The 17577-nt window shown below is 47.3% G+C and overlaps 1 protein-coding gene across 1 annotated transcript; it reads left to right on the top strand.

The window, feature by feature from the left end:
- Positions 1–14409: 14409 nt before the first annotated feature.
- On the top strand, positions 14410–17186 carry ASCL1 (achaete-scute family bHLH transcription factor 1). The gene is made up of 2 exons (XM_036891503.2): positions 14410–15726; positions 16090–17186. Exon 1 carries the CDS (start codon positions 14978–14980, stop codon positions 15677–15679), a length of 702 nt encoding a protein of 233 aa, XP_036747398.1. The 5' UTR covers positions 14410–14977; the 3' UTR covers positions 15680–15726; positions 16090–17186.
- Positions 17187–17577: the final 391 nt, after the last annotated feature.

Raw genomic sequence — 17577 nt, 5'->3', positions numbered from 1 at the left:
TGCTGCCTACAAGAAACACATTTCAGACCCAAAGACATACACAGACTAAAAGTGAAGGGATGGGAAAAGATATTCCATGCAAGTAATAGGGAGAAAACAGCAGGAGTACTAGTACTTATAACAGACAAAATTGATCTCAAAACAAAGAAAGTAACAAGAGACAAAAAGGACATTATATTATGATAAAGGGGTCAGCCCAACATGAGGATATAGCCATTATAAATAGGGGCACCTACATATGTGAAAAAAATACTAACAGAATTAAAGGGGTAAATAGATTGCAACACATTCATTTTAGGAGACTTTAACACAACTCACATCAATAGACTGATAAACCAGACAGAAAATAAATAATGAAACAGAGGCACTGAAAAATACATGAGATCAAATGGACTTAACAGGTATCTACAGAACACTCCACTCAAAAGCAGCAGGATATACATTTTTCTCAAGTGTACATGGAATGTTCTCCAGAATAGGCCATATACTAGGCCACTCAAAGATCCTCAATGAATTCAAAAAGATCAAGATTGTATCAAGCAGCTTTTCAGGCCATGATGGTATGAAACCAGAAATAAGTTACACAAAGAAAACAAAGACCTACAAACACATGGAAGCTAAACAACATGCTTTTAAATAATCAATGGGTAAATGAACAAATTAAAGTAGAAATCAACTAATATATGGAGACAAATGAAAACAAGAACACAACAGCCCAAAATCTGTGGGATGCAGCAAATGCAGTTGTAAAAGGAAAGTACATAGCAATAAAGGCTAACTTCAGGAAAAAAGAACAATTCCAAATAAACAGTCCAAAATCACAATGAAATAAACTAGAAAAAGAAGAACAAATGAAGCCTAAAGTCAGTAGGAGGGACATAATAAGGATCAGAGCAGAAATAAATAACATAGAGAAGAATAAAAAATAGAAAATAAATCAATGAAACCAGGAGCTGGTTCTTTGAGAAAATAAACAAAAAAGATAAACCCCTAGTCAGACTTATCAAGAAAAAAGAATGTACAGGTAAACAGAATCAGAAACAAAGAAGGAATAATCACAACAGATACCACAGAAATACAAAGAATTATTAGAGAATATTTTGAAAAATTATATGCCAATAAATTGGACAACTTTGAAGAAATGGACAACTTCCTAGAAAAATGCAACCTTCCAAGACTGACCAAGGAAGAAACAGAAAATGTGAACAGACAAATTACCAGCAATAAAATTAAATTGGTAATCAAAAACTCCCCAAAAAACAAAATCCTGGTCCAGATGGCTTCACAGCCAAATTATACCAAACATTTAAAGAAGAGCTAGTACCCATACTTCTTAAAGTATTCCAAAAAGTAGAAGAGGAGGGAATACTTCTAAACCCATTCTATGAGGCCAGCATCACTCTAATATCAAAACCAGACAAAGACACCACACACAAAAAGTTACAGACCAATATCCCTGATGAATATAGATGCAAAAATCCTCAACAAAATATTAGCAAACCAAATAAAAAATACATCAAAAAGATCACCCATCATGACCAAGTGGGATTAATTGCAGGGATGCAAGGATGGTACAATATTTGTAAATCAATCAGTACACCACATTAGCCAAAAGAAAGACAAAAGCCACATGATCATCTCAATAGACATTGCAAAAACATTTGACAAGTTCAACATCCATTCATGATAAAAACTCTCAACAAAATGGGTATAGAGAGAAAGTACCTCAACATAACAAAGGCCATATATGACAAACCCACAGCCAACATCATACTTAACAGCAAAAAGCTGGAAGCTTTTCCTTTAAGATCAGGAACACAAGAGGGATGCCCACTCTCACCAGTTTTATTCAACATATTACTGGATGTCTTAGCCACAGCAATCAGACAACAATAAGAGATAAAAGGCATCCAGATTGGTAAGGTATAAGTTAAATTGTCACTATTTGCAGATGACATGATATTATAAATAGAAAACCCTAAAGAACCCACCAAAAAATTACTAGAACTAATAACTGAATTCAGCAAAGTTGCAGGATACAAAATTAACACACAGAAATCTGTTGCATTTTTATATATTAACAATGAACTAGCAGAAAGAGAAATCAGGAAAACAACTCCATTTAAAATTGCATCAAAAAGAATAAAATATCTAAGAATAAATCTAACCAAGGAGGTGAAATTTGTATACTCTGAAAACTACAAGAAACTCATGGGAGAAATTAAAGAAGACATCAACTAAATGGAAATCTATCCCATGCTCATGGATAGAAAAAATTAATATTGTCAAAATGGCCATCCTGCCAAAGCAATTTACAGATTCAATATAATCCCTAGCAAAATACCAAGAGTACTCTTCAATGAACTAGAACAACTAGTTCTAAAATTCATATGAAACCACAAAAGACCCAGAATATCCAAAGCACTCCTGAGAAGGAAGAACAAAGCTGGGGGGGTTATACTCCCTGACTTAAAGCTGTACTACAAAGCTACAGTAATCAAAAGAGTTTGGTACTGGCATAAGAACAGACCCACAGATCAATGGAACAAAATTAAGAGCCTAGATATAAACCCACACATATATGGTCAATTAATGTATTGTAAAGGAGCCATGGATATACAATGGGGAAATGACAGCCTCTTCAACAACAGGTGTTGGCAGAACTGGACAGCTACATGTAAGAGAACGAAACTGGATTATTGTCTAACTCCATACACAAAAGTAAACACAAAATGGATCAAAGACCTGAATGTAAGTCATGGAACCATAAAACTCATAGAAGAAAACATAGGCAAAAATCTCTTGAATATAAACATGAGCCACTTTTTCCTGAGCACATCTCCTCGGGCAAGGGAAACAAAATAAAAAATGAACAAGTGGGACTACATCAAACTAAAAAGCTGCTGTACAGCAAAGGACACCATCAGCAGGATGAAAAGACATCCTATGGTACGGGAGAATATATTTGTAAATGACATATTTGACAAGGGGTTAACATAGAAAATATATAAAGAACTCACACACCTCAATACCCAAAAAGCAACCCAATTAAAAAATGGGCAGGGGATGTGAGCAGACACTTCTCCAAAGAAGAAATTCAGATGGCCAACAGGCACATGAAAAGATGCTCCACATTAGTACTTATCAGGAAAATGCAAATTAAAACCACAATGAGTCTGTTGGCCATCTAAATTTCTTCTTTGGAATATTATTCAGCCATAAGAAGAAAACAAATCCTACCATTTGCAACAACATGGATGGAGCTAGAGGGTATTATGCTCAGTGAAATAAGCCAGGCAGAAAAACACAAGTATCAAATGATTTCACTCATCTGTGGAGTATAAGAACAAAGAAAAAAACTGAAGGAACAAAACAGCAGCAGACTCACAGAACCCAAGAATGGACTAACAGTTATCAAAGGGAAAGGGACTGGGGGGGATGGGTGGGAAGGGAGGGAAAATGGGGGAAAAGGGGGCATTACTATTAGCAGATATAATGTAGGGGGGCCACAGGGAGGGCTGTACAACACAGAGAAGACAAGTAGTGATTCTATAGCATCTTACTATGCTGATGGACAATGACTGTAATGGGGTATGTGGGGAGGACTTGACGATGGGGGGAGTCTAGTAAACATAATGTTGTTCATGTAACTGTAGATTAATGATACTAAAATTAAAGAAAAAAACAAAAAACAATGAGATATCACCTCACACCAGTAAGAATGGCCAGCATCAAAAAGACTAAGAACAACAAATGCTGGCAAGGCTGCAGAGAAAGGGGAACCCTCCTACACTGCTGGTGGGAATGTAAGCAAGTTCAACCATTGTGGAAAGCAATATGGAGGTTCCTCAAAAAACTAAAAATAGAAATACCATTTGACCCCGGAATCCCACTCCTTGGAATTTACCCAAAGAATACAAGTTCTCAGATTCAAAAAGACATATGCACCCCTATGTTTATCACAGCACTCTTTACAATAGCCAAGATATGGAAGCAACCTAAGTGTCCATTATTAGATGAATGGATAAAGATGTGGTACATATACACAATGGAATACTATTCAGCCATAAGAAAGAAACAGATCCTACCATTTGCAACAACATGGATGGAGCTGGAGGATATTATGCTCAGTGAAATCAGCCAGGTGGAGAAAGACAAGTGCCAAATGATTTCCCTCATTTGTGGAGTATAACAACAAAGCAAAACTGAAGGAACAAAACAGCAGCAGACTCACAGGCTCCAAGAAGCAGTTACCAAAGGGGAGGGGTGTGGCAGGGTGGGTGGGGAGGGAGGGAGAAGGCGATTGAGGGGTGTTATGTTTAGTACACATGGTGTGAGGGGTCACGGGGAAAACAGTGTAGCACAGAGAAGGCAAATAGTGACTCTGTGGCATCTTACTACACTGATGGACAGTGACGGCATTGGGGTATGGGTGGGGACTTGATAATATGGGTAAATGTAGTAACCACATTGTTTTTTCATGTGAAATCTTCATAAGAGTGTATCAGTAATACCTTAATGAAAAAAACTGAAAAAAAAAGAAAAAGCAGTCTGAGTCTGAAGGTCCTAACACCAGGAGAGCCAATGGTTTAAGTTCTAGTCTGAGTCCAAGTCTGAAGGCGGGGAGATCAATGTCCCAGCTTGAAGACAATTGGCAGTGAGAGAGTGAATTCTGTCTTACTAACCCTTTTTGTTCTACTCTGGCCTTCATAGATTGGATGAGGCCCACCCACACTGGGGAGGACAATCTGTAGATTTTACTCAGTCTATGGATTCAAATGATATTCTCACCCAGAACATCCTCAGAGGCATAACCAGAATAATGTCTAACCAAACATCTGTGTACCCAGTGGCCCAGTCAACTTGACACATAAAATCAACCATCACAATGAGAAACTCCAGTGGTGATAAACTTCAGAGAGGTGACTAAAAGTTAAATTAATGAAACTGTGTGTGCAGTCTACTGTTCTAAGAAATTTGGCTGAGGGGTGAAGGTGGTTGTAAACTCAGGGAATGGGGTGGTTGTTTTTAGTATGGGAAGGTAAGGATTTTATAAGTTAAAGGTTTGTGGAATAATCAATCACACTTTGCAGACTGAGGCAAGGAGACACCAGACTGGGAAGAAATAGAGCTTGGGAAAGGAGGTTGGAGAAGGGTCCAGCAGAAATGGGGAGGAGAAGAAATCAGAGGGGAGGATGGAACATGAATATTTCTAAGGTAGGGCTGTTCTAGGTGCAGACAAAGCCCAAGATACAGCCTTGAAAGGGGTGGCTGAAGGGGAGTGAAGGTTAGGGTTGCTGCAGTCTCAAAGTCAGGATGCTAAAGGCTCTGTGCTGGGTAGGCTGTCCTCATGGTCCTTTTCTTGCCACTGCAAATTTCCAGTCATTCTTCAGGGATGACATTGAAGACCATCTCTCTAATAACTTACCAATCCTCTCCACCCCCTTCAGAAGTCACCAAGGCATCCCTTTACCCAAAGAGGGTATGTTTATGAGACGAGTGTAATTTATTTATCAGAAGAGATTGGTTCTTCACAGCTCTGAATAATGGGGACTGTGTCCTATTACTTGAGTATCTAGAGTATAGCTCTCCATCTTCAGTGCTCAAAAGGACTACTCTTTAGCTTGTAATAAGGCCAATTGGCCGGATTATGACTTGGTGGGTCTGGGAAAAGCTTCAGAATCTGAACACTAACCTCCTATTATTCCTAATGTGGGTTATTTGGGACATGATACAGATAGCATGGTGCTTTGTGGTTGAAGTGAACCATAAGAAGTAGATTTAGCAGAATCAACTTGTGGTAATGAATCCATGCAATTGCAAGATTTTCGTGCAGTCACCACTGACAATTTGAGAAATGACCGGCAGGTGGCGAGCGACTCACACAACCCACAAAGGAGGACTTGGATCTTCCCTGACCCCCAAATCCCAGACCAAAAACTGCTCCCTCAGTGACAGAGAATCCTGTTTTCCAAGCAAAGCCATTAGGTAGAGTGGTGAGTTTCTTCCCTTTGCACGTAAATCCCAATGAGTCAATGGTCCACCTCTTAGCTTGGTCTCCAGGGCTAAAGTCATACTGACGCCATGCTACTGCCTTCTGGCCACCAGGGGGCCATAATCCTGGCTCTAGCAAGGACTGGTCCATATATTGAAACTGTGAATAAAGTCGTTTCCCTCCTGAAGGTTCTTGAAGTAATGAACTGCAAAATATGTTTGCTGGCCTCTAGAGGGCCATGTGGTTGTGCCTGAGCTGGAGAGGAGGCATCTTACTCGGCCCCCTCATTTTGCAGATGGAGAACAGTCTAGCAGAGGGTGAACAATTTGCCTGAGGACCCAGAGCTAGAAAGTTCCAGAACCTGAAGTCTGGAACTTAAACGGGCTTGCCATTTCACTACACCTGACACTATGGGTGTTAAAGTGTAAGTGTGTGTGTGTGTGTGTGTGTGTGTGTGTGTGTGTGCATTTAGTTCATTAACTTCTCCTCAGTTTTCATACAGGAGAAGCAAGGGCTCATCTTCTGATAGGGAAAGTGGGGTTGAATGACTTGAGGATGTGATGGCATAACAAGTCCACCCTTTTTTACCTAGACTGTGTATTTATTTGGAGGTAACCTGGCAGATGAGTGAGAGTGGGAGTCCAGATAAATGAGCCACAGGTCTCTGTCTTGTTACCCCCGATGCGTGTTTTAATGGGCCTTCTTTTCTTATATACCTCCTGTTCTGTCAAGCTCTTGGAAAGCAATGATCATCTTATTGATCTCTGATTATGTTCAATGGCTATTTGATGAATCAAAAGAGCATATCCACCTTGATTTTTTTTGCATCAAAGTGATATTTTCTAGCACCTCAGATGAATAGCGCATACCCCTGTTAATGCATTTCAGTATGCTTGCACTTACTTAACAAATGTACATAGTGTTCACGTGTGCCAGGCACTGTTCCTAGCACTTTACAACTATTAACTCGTTTAATATTTTGTTGCCGCCCTTTCTTTAAGGTTCCATGCCACCGAATATCCGTGTACTGGAAATTACTCCCTTCCTCCTTCCTCTCTCTCCAAATCCACCTCCTCCCGAACAAGACCCTGCCAGCACCAGTCCTGGGGAGGAGAAGCGGAGAGACAAGAGTTAAGTTGCCCCCTGAGACTCACAATTTCCCCGCTGCTCCCTTCGTAACCGGGTGACAGTGAACTTTCCCCTGGGCCCTGGGGCCAGCGTCCAGGTCTGCACCGAGGTGGAGACGGCTGGCAACTGCTGGGCTGATTTATAGGCCAGAGCATTCCCGGGCCGCGCCGCAAGGAGTCGGGCTGAGCTCGGACTTTGGGGAGGTGATGATGGACACAGGACACGTGGCCACACAATGAGGACACACGACTGACCTCAGTCAATTCGGCAAACTGCCCCTGCTTTCGGGAGGCGGTGGAAGCGTTTCGGGAGCTCCGGGACTCCGGGCGCCGGCGGTGCTCGCCCAGCCGGCAGCTGCCCTTGCAGCGCAGAGCGCAGAGAACACCCAAGGGCGTGCAGAGCCCCCAGGGCTCCCAGAGGCCCCTGACCCTGAGCTTTAAGGTCCATCCCCGAGGATGGGAGCCTGAGTGCGTTCCGCACAGAAAGGCACACGAGCCATCTCTGCTTGAGCGCCTGGGACTGGCCAGGATGCGCTGGGAATGAACTTTCCCGGCAGGTCAAATGTAGGCAAAACCCGGGGATTTTGTGACGTCACGGGGCGGCCGGCCTGGGCGAAAGACGGCGGAAGGATCAAAAACGGGTGGAGAGTGTGTTGCGTGTGTGGCGGGAGGTGGGGGGATCCGAGGAGAGAGAAACTGGGGTCGGGGGTGCGAGATGAAGGAAGGAGGTTGGGACACATGAATTTGAGAAGTAGCAATCAAGTTGGTAGGAAAATGGGCTTTTTTTCTTCCCTCCTATATGCAAACTGTCACTTCGGGTTAGCGAGAGCCCTTATTTGGCTCATTAGCATGAACTGTGGCTAACGCGCTTAAACCCTCTAATTATTTATTATGCCGTCACGGAGCAGGTCGCAACCTCGGGGCGCACTTGCGGGAACGCGCAGAGGCGGGCACTGCGCGGGGGCTGGGGTGCAGCGCGGGGACTGGCGGCGCGCAACCCGGGACAGACCTTCTCGGCCCGAGCCCCACAGGGCCCCGTTCCTCCGCGCCACGTTGCAGAGCTGTTGGGATGAAACAGAAAGGCCTAAAATTCACCCGCAGGTCTTTCACTCTCTACCCTCGCGCCCTGCCTTCTCCATCGCCAGTTCCAACGACCTAGGCTGGAGCGAGGGGGAACAGGAGTTTTGGAAGCCAAACAATAATCTGGGAACTTGCGCTGGGCTGTCAGTTGGGTACTTCTTCCAGAAGGACTCAGGGGTGAACCTAAATGTGGGGCGACTCCCTACCCCACCCTGCCCCAAGTACCCCGCCGTGTTCCAAGGGAGTTGATGAAATTGGGGGAAAACGCGCCAGGCAGAAAGCCCGGCCACTCAACGTCCACGGTTCTATTCAGAACAGTTTCAAAATAAGTTAACTTCTGTAGGGTGTTTTTTTTCCCCCTTCCCCTTCTAATTGCCCACACCCTCGCCCCGCCCCGCTTCCCCTCCCTCTCTCCATTCGAGTCTGTTTTATGTTCTTCTGCGTTGTGCCAACTATTTTATCTTTATTCCTTCTCTTTCTCTCTGGCCATTCATTCCTTTTTTTTTGTATGTGCGGCTTCTCTCCGGCTGATGTGCGGCTCGTTACCACCCACTGCACGCTCGCTCCTGTAGCTGAGGTGTTTCTATACAAACTCGAGCGTCCAGTTGTCATATTAATTATTACACTGAGTAATGACTGAAATGGTCAAAATAAGGGGAGACTCGAGAGCGCTTTTTCTTACTGCTCAAAGATTCAGCAAAGAAGCCGTGCAACAAAGCAATAATTGGTCCCCAGAAACACTCCGACAAGGCGTGGAAGATAGGTTTCACAGAACCCTGCGATTGTGAAGGGGGAAAGCTCTGAATGGACCTCACGCTTCTTTTCTAAACTCCCTTGCTGAGCAAAAAATGGACCTCTGTTTGAATGCTGCTCTGATCCTTGAATACTATACCCAGCAGAGAAAAAAAATGCACCATTTATTGTAAGTTTTTTTTTTTTCTTCTCCAGCTATTCATGGGTTCTCTGTGAAGAATCAGCTGGTTTTGTTTACCGTGAAAGACCTTTACTTTATTTTCATTCTTGGAGGAGGTGGGGAGGAGGAGGCAAGGAGAGCCCTGTGCCTAGACAGAGAGGAGCGGGCCTACTGTAACAAAACAGAGTGTAACAAATCCTACAGAAGTTTAGAATGTATTGATTCTTTGGAAAGCTATATAGATTAACGACTTTCTTTATGCTTATCTGAGGAAGGTATTTAATCATAATGTTAATGGGGCTTTAGAAAAAAAATAAAGACTTAGCAGCGTTACTTCTCCTTATTTGGAGAACTTCAAAAGGACTTGCGAGGGTAGCTGCGAATTACCCCCTCCCACGCCCGGAACCTCCCCTCCCTAACCAAAAAGCCACAGTAAAATAATAGTTTGTGCTTTTTTTGTTTTGTTTTACCAGGTTTTTTTTTTTCTTTTTAAGGCGTATTGAAAAAGCAAATAGATTTGTTCAAAGCCTGGATTCCTTAATGCAGGTGCAGGCCTGACTGCTGTGACCAGAAGCCAAGGCAAATCTGTAGTTTGTACTATTCTGTGCCCCCCTCTCCTGTGCTGCCACCCCCACTCCGGCCTACCCCCTACCCCCCCAGTTAGGCCATCGCAGATTGGTCAGACCCAACTGAGGCTGGACAGCAGTGGTTCCTGAAGTTACCTTGGGAAGGGTGTGCTTGGAGACAGTAGATTGCACAGTAATAAACTTGAATTTTCTTGGATAGGACAGTTTCAAACACAGGCTTAGCAGCATCCACCCCAGGACAGAGGCCCGGTGTTATACCTACTGGAAACTGAGTGTCTGCTATGAATGCCTTGTGTTCTTACTTTTCTCAAAGCATCACATGGTTTCTGAGGCTTAGCACTCACCAAAATTGAGGGCTGCCCTACAAATCTTGTGTCCAAACCGAGGATCTAAGGCCAGTGTTCATCCTTGTACTATCTTTGCTCTGTATTCAGGATCCACTATAAATAGAATTTTATTAAATGATTCATGCAATGGAAAATTTACTGTCACTTTTAATATTAACTCCCCTCTGTCCAAAGGAAAAGCACAGATGGAACTTTTTAAAGAGATGAGGTAAGGTGGCAAGGGCCCCGCCTTCAACTGGGAGAGCAAATCAAGATGGCAGCAGACTCAGGGCACCAGGGCCTCAGATCTCCTGGCCAGCAGACCCCAGTGGATCACTGTGCCTCACTAGGATCCCCAGGTAGATCCAGGGTGAATGTAGATAAGGTTTAATCTAAGGTATTGTGCAATCCCAGGATTCTCTAATACAAAGGAGGGACCTGAGGGTGCAGAAATTAAAACCTTTATTTTATTGGAGAAGAGAGAGAAACCACCCCATTTTTCTGGGATGTCTATACATTGCGTAATGAACACCAAGGGGGGCAGGGAGTGTCCTGCCACCTCATCACAAGAATGGCAATCCCTGGTAGGGGCAGAGGGATTTGCAAAGTGAATTACAAATGTCAGATTTAAGTCTCCTGACAGTCATTTATGGATGAAGCTATCAAGGACCCCTTTCATGAACTGTTTTCTTCTCCCTCCATATCTAAATAAATGGGACCTTGAAGGTCCTGGTCAATTAAAGCCCAGGGGACTTGCTCAGAGTCAGGCCCACTGGGTGACAAGGGAGCCACAGAAAGCTGGAAGTCAGGACCAGCAGCTCTGCTGAAGCCCTTTCCATGTGCAGGCCATGAGGCATGTCTGCATTTTATCTCACTTGCTACTGTTTATGTTTTCTAAAAACAATGCTTAGTTCCTATCTCCATTGCTTTGATTCATGAGCATCACCACTATTACTCAAAAATGATAGGAATTATCCATTTCTGGGTGCTGGGACAGGGTGAAGTTGAGTCTCCAATGTCTGGAGCAATTATCAGAGTGTCATTCCAAGAAGCCTAGGGCTGGGCATTCTCCTCCCACAAACTCCCACCTGGATGGGCTGTGTGATTAGCAACTTTCACATCGTTATTAATCCCTTCCCAGTTAGACCAGATCTGCAGTGCTCCACATACATCTGGTTGAAATCTCACAATTATGGGCATGGTAGATGAGGAAATCAAGACTTGGGGTGTAGGCTATTTGTTCAGGTCACCAAATCAAGTCCACTACATTATTCCCTGGTATAAGGTCTGGAGTTGCCTGGACCTAGGAAAGTATGTGGCAGTTGTCTTAGTGGTATGTGTGTGGTGTAGGGGGGGTGGTATTCTAGGTCACAGGGTTAGAGGCAGGATTCTAATTGGCTTTTGAGCTTCAGTCCTTTGTTCCAAATTGGCAAAACAACCAGAAAGCCAATTTCAGTGGAAAACTCTTCTTGGTAGTGGACAATCTCCAAGGGCAGAGGCCAAGCCCCTCAGAAAAGATTCTGCCCTGCTCTGCCTTAGGCCTGGAAAAGGTGGAGATGACAATGTTGGTCTTAGGAGGACAATGGGGAGCACTCTTTATGTTTAGGAAGAGGAGAGAATGCCTGGGTTCTTGGAGATTTTGCACAGCAAGTGAGGAAGCAGGCTTAGGATGTGGGATTGGAGAAGGTGAGGATGGGGTTTTGGCTTGGGGTTGGAGCTGAAAGAATAGGGACAAATGTTCCTGTGGGTTTGGCCAGAAGGGTCCTAGAGCCCACAGTTTTCTCTTCTGGGCACAGGCCAACCCTCAGGGCCACCACAATTCCTTTACTAGTTGGCACTTCTGTTTAGACGCCCATTTCAAGGCATGGGGGTTGTGGGGGTGTGGTGGGAGTTGGGACTAGGTGCTCTGGCTTTGATGTCCCTGAGAACTGAGATCTATGAGCACATGTGAAGCCCACACCCAAAAGAGAAACAGAACACATGCTGGCTATCTGCAAAGTTTTCGCGTTCCGGGATAAATTTTGGAATGAGCTGGTGCCTGATCCTCCTGTACAGACCCAGAAACTGAGGCGGTAGAGGATGAAGGACTTGTTCAAGTTTGCCATGCAGAACAGCTGCAGAATCAGGACTGTGGACCTTTGTCAAGCATGGTAATGATAGAGTCTGAATTAGAAGAGAGCTCAGGGTGCAAGATTCAGCCTAATGTGAGGGAGGCACAGATGTTGGTCCCCACCCCCCGCGCCCCAATGCATACATTTTGCTAAAGAGGAGAAGATAGGGCAAGAAAAGGCTTTTCCTAGAGGCTTCCTGGCCACTCCAGGGCTCATGGCTGGAGCATGTGGGGGGACCAGAAGTGCCTGGATGATGGCTACTTTGCCGGGTGGTAAGAGGCTTCCTCTGGCTGGAGAGCAGGTGGTGTCTCTGCTTCAGGCCTCATCACTTCCCATACTTCCAGGAAGAGGAGACAAATGTGATCTTGGAGCCCTCTCCCTCCCTTTCCGGAGGTGGGGGTGGGAGTAGAGGCCAAAGGTGTAAATCTCATGGAGTTTAACCAAGTCCTGTGGGTCAACAAGCCACAGGTTACTTGGGGAGAAGAGGCTGTGTGGGTAAGGAGGTTTACAGAAGTGGTTGCTGTTGGCACAATTCAGTCCTTTGCTTCCCAAACCCACCCATTTTAAGAGGAAACTGAGGCAGAGAAGAGGGATGATACACCCTCGGGAACCATCCATTCCTCCTACCCATCACCACCACTATTGTTCTGAGAACACTCATAGCCAGTCACACATACCCAAGACGGCTCCCTGGGTCACCCCGTGGATGCTTTAGAAAGACCCATCCCTACAAAGGGAAATCCAATGAGAAGCAATTATCTGGATAATTCACCACAATCATCCCTGCGCCCAGGGGTCTAATCGAAACTGCCTATTTCTACTGGACAAATCAACCTGACGGTTACCCTCAGGTTCCTCTGTCCATGTAGACGAGACTCGGGACGCGTCCCAGCCTCCTTCCCCTCCTCCACCAGAGACATACAGAGTGGGCACCCGCTCTTCTGTCCGCTTTCCTCACAGCAGGGCGCCCCAAGGCACCCCGAAGCGGAACCGGCTCGGCCAGAGAGCGCCAAGGTCGAGGGCCCAGGAAGGGCGCCTGGGTGGACCGCGGTCCCTGCGGCCGAGCGAAGGCTGCAGGCGCCTCCTCCTCCCTCGCGGTGCCAGCACGCGGCCCCTCCGGGCTCGGCTCCCAGTCGCCTGCCACCGGCCCGCCGGGCACACGCCTGGGGCGGGATGGAGGCTGCGCCAAGGCCGCCGAGGTGCCTTCGGCGGCACCAAACTACCAGCGAAGCTCCTCTAGGCGCCCAAGCTCCATCACCTACCCCCTCCCAGACTTTTTTTTCTCAGACCCACGCCGGGAATACCCCCAGAGTCCCCTCTCGATGCATCCCCCAGCCCGTTGGGAAATAATCCTTCGGTGGGGGGCGATGCTACAGGCAGCTGAGGTCAGCCTGGCGGGGGGAAGGGTATCCCCGCTATACAAACCCATCTACAGCACTGATCACCTCCCTTCTCCTTGAACTCCTCCACCCTTGCTTAGCTGTGGGGAGCATATCCGAGTTTTTTACTCCTGGAGGGGACATTAGAGGCCATCTAGTCCAACCTTCTGTTGCTACAGAGGAAGAAAATGAGGCTCAGAGAAGATGCCATCTACCAAGGGACAGAGCTAGTGAGAGGATGCGTTGGAACTAGAACTAAGCCTTAACAGTCCTTTCAACAGTCCAGGGCTTCCCACGGAGTTCTCTTCTCCCCATCTTTCTGAACTTCAGTCGCAAGTTTGCTTCAGCGTACCCGAACAGGGAAGACCCCCAGAGAATGACAGTGTGTAGGAGAAGGAACCAGAAAGTGGAGCCCCACTTCCCCCACTCCACACTTCCCCCACTCCACACCTCCCCGTGACACTTTTCCTGCCCTGTGCTTTGCTCCAAGTTCTCAGGAGAATACCGGGGCACTTCACCCCAAACCTTTCCACGTACACCCCTCCCAATTCCCAGGGCCATTCACCCCCCCAGCGACGCCGGCCCCCCCTTTCCTGAGCCACCCCCGGCTGCAGCCCGCCCTGAGCGCGCAGCCTGTTTATTCAGCCGGGAGTCCGGCACGCGCCAGGCGCACGCACTGCAACAACAATCCAGGCTGAATGGGGCGTTTGCAAGGAGCGGGCGCAGGGACGGGCGGGGGAAGGGGACGGCTGGAGGGGGAGTTGGGGGGTGTGTAGGAGAAGGAGGGGGAGTGGGGGCTGCAGCCGCTCGCTGCAGCAGCGGGGAGTGGGGGGCGAGGCGGGGCCAGCGCTGCGCGTGGGGCTGGGTGTCCCATTGAAAAGGCGGCCTCACTCCGGCCGCCCAGCACTCTCTCACTTCTGGCCAGGGAACGTGGAAGGCGCACCGACAGGGAACCGGCCAGGGAGGGCGAGTGAAAGAAGGAAATTACAAAGAAAGGGGGGTTAACAAAAAAACGAAAAACAGCCGGAGCCACGGCTGGAGAGAGAACGAGACCCGGCGCAAGAGAGCGCAGTCCTGGGGGAGAGGAACGCGAGACAGCAGAGCTCGCTCGCCACTGACTTTTGCTGCTTCTGCTGCTTTTTTTTTTTTTTAACGCGAAGGCGCTAGCTGCAGCCTCACACGCGAGCGCCACGCGAGGCTCCCGAAGCCAGCCCTCGCAGGGAGGAGGGGTGGGGGGAGGAGTGGGGGAGGAGGAAGAGCTTTTGCACCTTCTTTGCTCCCACCCTAAGAAGTCTCCCGGGGATTTTTTTTTTTTAACTTCCCTCCAGGCTCGCTCTTCATCTCTCCCCTCTTTCCCTCTGTGTTCGTGCTCCCAAGTCCTGTGTGTGTCCCCCTCGCGCGCCGCGCACCTCGCGTCCCCGCTCGCTCCGACTCCGCGACTCCTTGGCGGCCGCTGCGGATGGAGAGCTCTGCCAAGATGGAGAGCGGTGGTGGCGCCGGCCAGCAGTCCCAGCCCCAGCCCCAGCAGCCCTTCCTGCCGCCCGCAGCCTGCTTCTTTGCCACGGCCGCGGCGGCGGCGGCGGCGGCGGCGGCAGCGGCGGCGGCGCAGAGCGCACAGCAGCCGCCGCCGCCGCAGGCGCCGCAGCTGAGCCCCGCGGCCGACGGCCAGCCCTCAGGGGGCGGTCACAAGTCAGCGCCCAAGCAAGTCAAGCGACAGCGCTCGTCGTCGCCCGAACTGATGCGCTGCAAACGCCGGCTCAACTTCAGCGGCTTCGGCTACAGCCTGCCGCAGCAGCAGCCGGCCGCCGTGGCGCGCCGCAACGAGCGCGAGCGCAACCGCGTCAAGCTGGTCAACCTGGGCTTTGCCACCCTTCGGGAGCACGTCCCCAACGGCGCAGCCAACAAGAAAATGAGCAAGGTGGAGACGCTGCGCTCCGCGGTCGAGTACATCCGCGCGCTGCAGCAGCTGCTGGACGAGCACGACGCGGTGAGCGCCGCCTTCCAGGCCGGCGTCCTGTCACCCACCATCTCCCCCAACTACTCCAACGACATGAACTCCATGGCCGGCTCGCCGGTCTCATCCTACTCGTCGGACGAGGGCTCTTACGACCCGCTCAGCCCTGAGGAGCAAGAGCTGCTCGACTTCACCAACTGGTTCTGAGGTTCTCGGCCTGGTCAGGCCCTGGTGCGAATGGACTTTGGAAGCAGGTAGGTTGCATTCTGGAGTGAGCAGGGGGTATTTTCTTGTCTACATTCTTTTTCCTCCGTCTTAGCGTCTGTCGAAGGGGGACTGTCTCTACAGAGATGGGAAGAGGGGTTGATTTAAAGGATTTGTTAAAGTTGGTCTGTTTCAAATCCTGGTTTGTAAGTTTCAGCATTGACCTCTGGAGAGTGGCTTTGCCCAGGTCTCCGAGGACTGGAGGGTAGGCGTGAGGTGGAAAGACACCGGCGAACCTCGCACTGGGAGCTGTCAAAAGAGGCGCACTACCTGAGCGATCCTCCCCCAAACCTCCATTTCCCCCACCACTAGCCGCCAAGTTCCCACTAACCGCTCTTCTTCTTCTGTTCTAGGTGACCGCACAACCTGCATCTTTAGAGCTTTCTTGTCAGCTAAGTTTAAGGGAGAGAAAGAAAAAGAAAAAAAGAAAAGAAGAAGGAAAGAAGGGGCGGGGGGTGGAATGAGGCAACCGACGCCAATCAAACGACGCATGCCTGAGAAGCAAGGCTCTCCCCAAATACGAATGCGCTCAGAACAGTATCTTTGCACTCCAACCACTCATGGACATGTGGAGAGACTAGGACCTGAGTCAATGCGCAAAATGCAGCTCATGCAAAAGCAGCGGGCTCCTGGCGGAAGGCAGCAGCACACGCGCTATAAAACTCCCACCCTGCCGTCACCTCCCTGCTCTCTCTGAAAGTGCATTTCTTAGCCTTCTAGAAATGGGTTGGTGTCTTTCGTCTCCATATCCCCCATCCTAATAAGCTGTGGACATTTGTCTGCAGTGAAATTACGTTAAACTCAGTCTTTTGAAACTACGATCCTCCGCGGCGGGGGGTGGGGGTGGGGGGTCGCCTCCCCAAGCTCCACTCTCTCCCACCATATTTTCTACCGTTTTCATCATAGAATGCTTCCAATCTTTTGTGAATTTTTTTATTATAAGAAAAATCTATTTGTATCTATCCTAACCAGTTTGGGGATATATTAAGATATTTTTGTACATAAGAGAGAAAAAATTTATAGAGTTTTGTACAAATGGTTTAAAATGTGTATATCTTGATACTTTAACATGTAATGCTATTACCTCTGCATATTTTAGATGTGTAGTTCACCTTACAACTGCCATTTTCCGTATGTGGCTTTGTAAAGAACTCTCCTCATAGGTGAGATCAAAAGCCCACCAGATGTACTTCAGCACCAATGTGTCTTACTTTATAGAAACTTTGTTAATGTATTAATGATGTTATTAAATACTTTTCAAGAAGAACAAAGTTTATGCAGCTACTGTCCAAACGTAAAGTGGCAGCCAGTTGGTTTTGAGAGGTTGCCTTTTGGGAAGTTTCTATCACTGCCTTTTTTTTCTTACTGTTTTATTACAGACTTACAAAAATCATGTATAACCCTGTTTTATACAAACTAGTTTCGTAATAAAACGTTTTTCTTTTTTACAAATGGAAATAATGAGTTGTCTCCAAGTCTTCTTTGACTCCAGTGTCTCCGTCCAAGTTATCATCAAAATGTCAAAAAGGAGTAGTGGGTGGGGGAGAAGAGGGTGGCGCAAGATAGGCTAAGTGGCAGAAATGACAAAGATAAGTGCTATGAGCCTTCCTACCCCAGATGACTATGGGATGAACGAAGAGAAGAAAGCTTTATATTTGTAAAGACGGTTTTCTTCCCTTTTATGCTGCAAATTACACATTCACACAGGAAATGGGTGGTGATTAATGGCTGCACAATCTTGTGATAAAGTGACTACATTAAAAAAAATCCCCAAAAGTGAACTAGAAAGAGAAGCTCCCCACCCCTCTTACCCATTCCAAGTTTCTCATTGTGAAACTGTG

Source organism: Manis pentadactyla, chromosome 10 (genome assembly GCF_030020395.1).
Source record: "Manis pentadactyla isolate mManPen7 chromosome 10, mManPen7.hap1, whole genome shotgun sequence".
In the NCBI taxonomy this organism is placed as follows: Eukaryota; Metazoa; Chordata; class Mammalia; order Pholidota; family Manidae; genus Manis; species Manis pentadactyla.
This window is presented reverse-complemented; position numbering and strand designations above follow the sequence as displayed.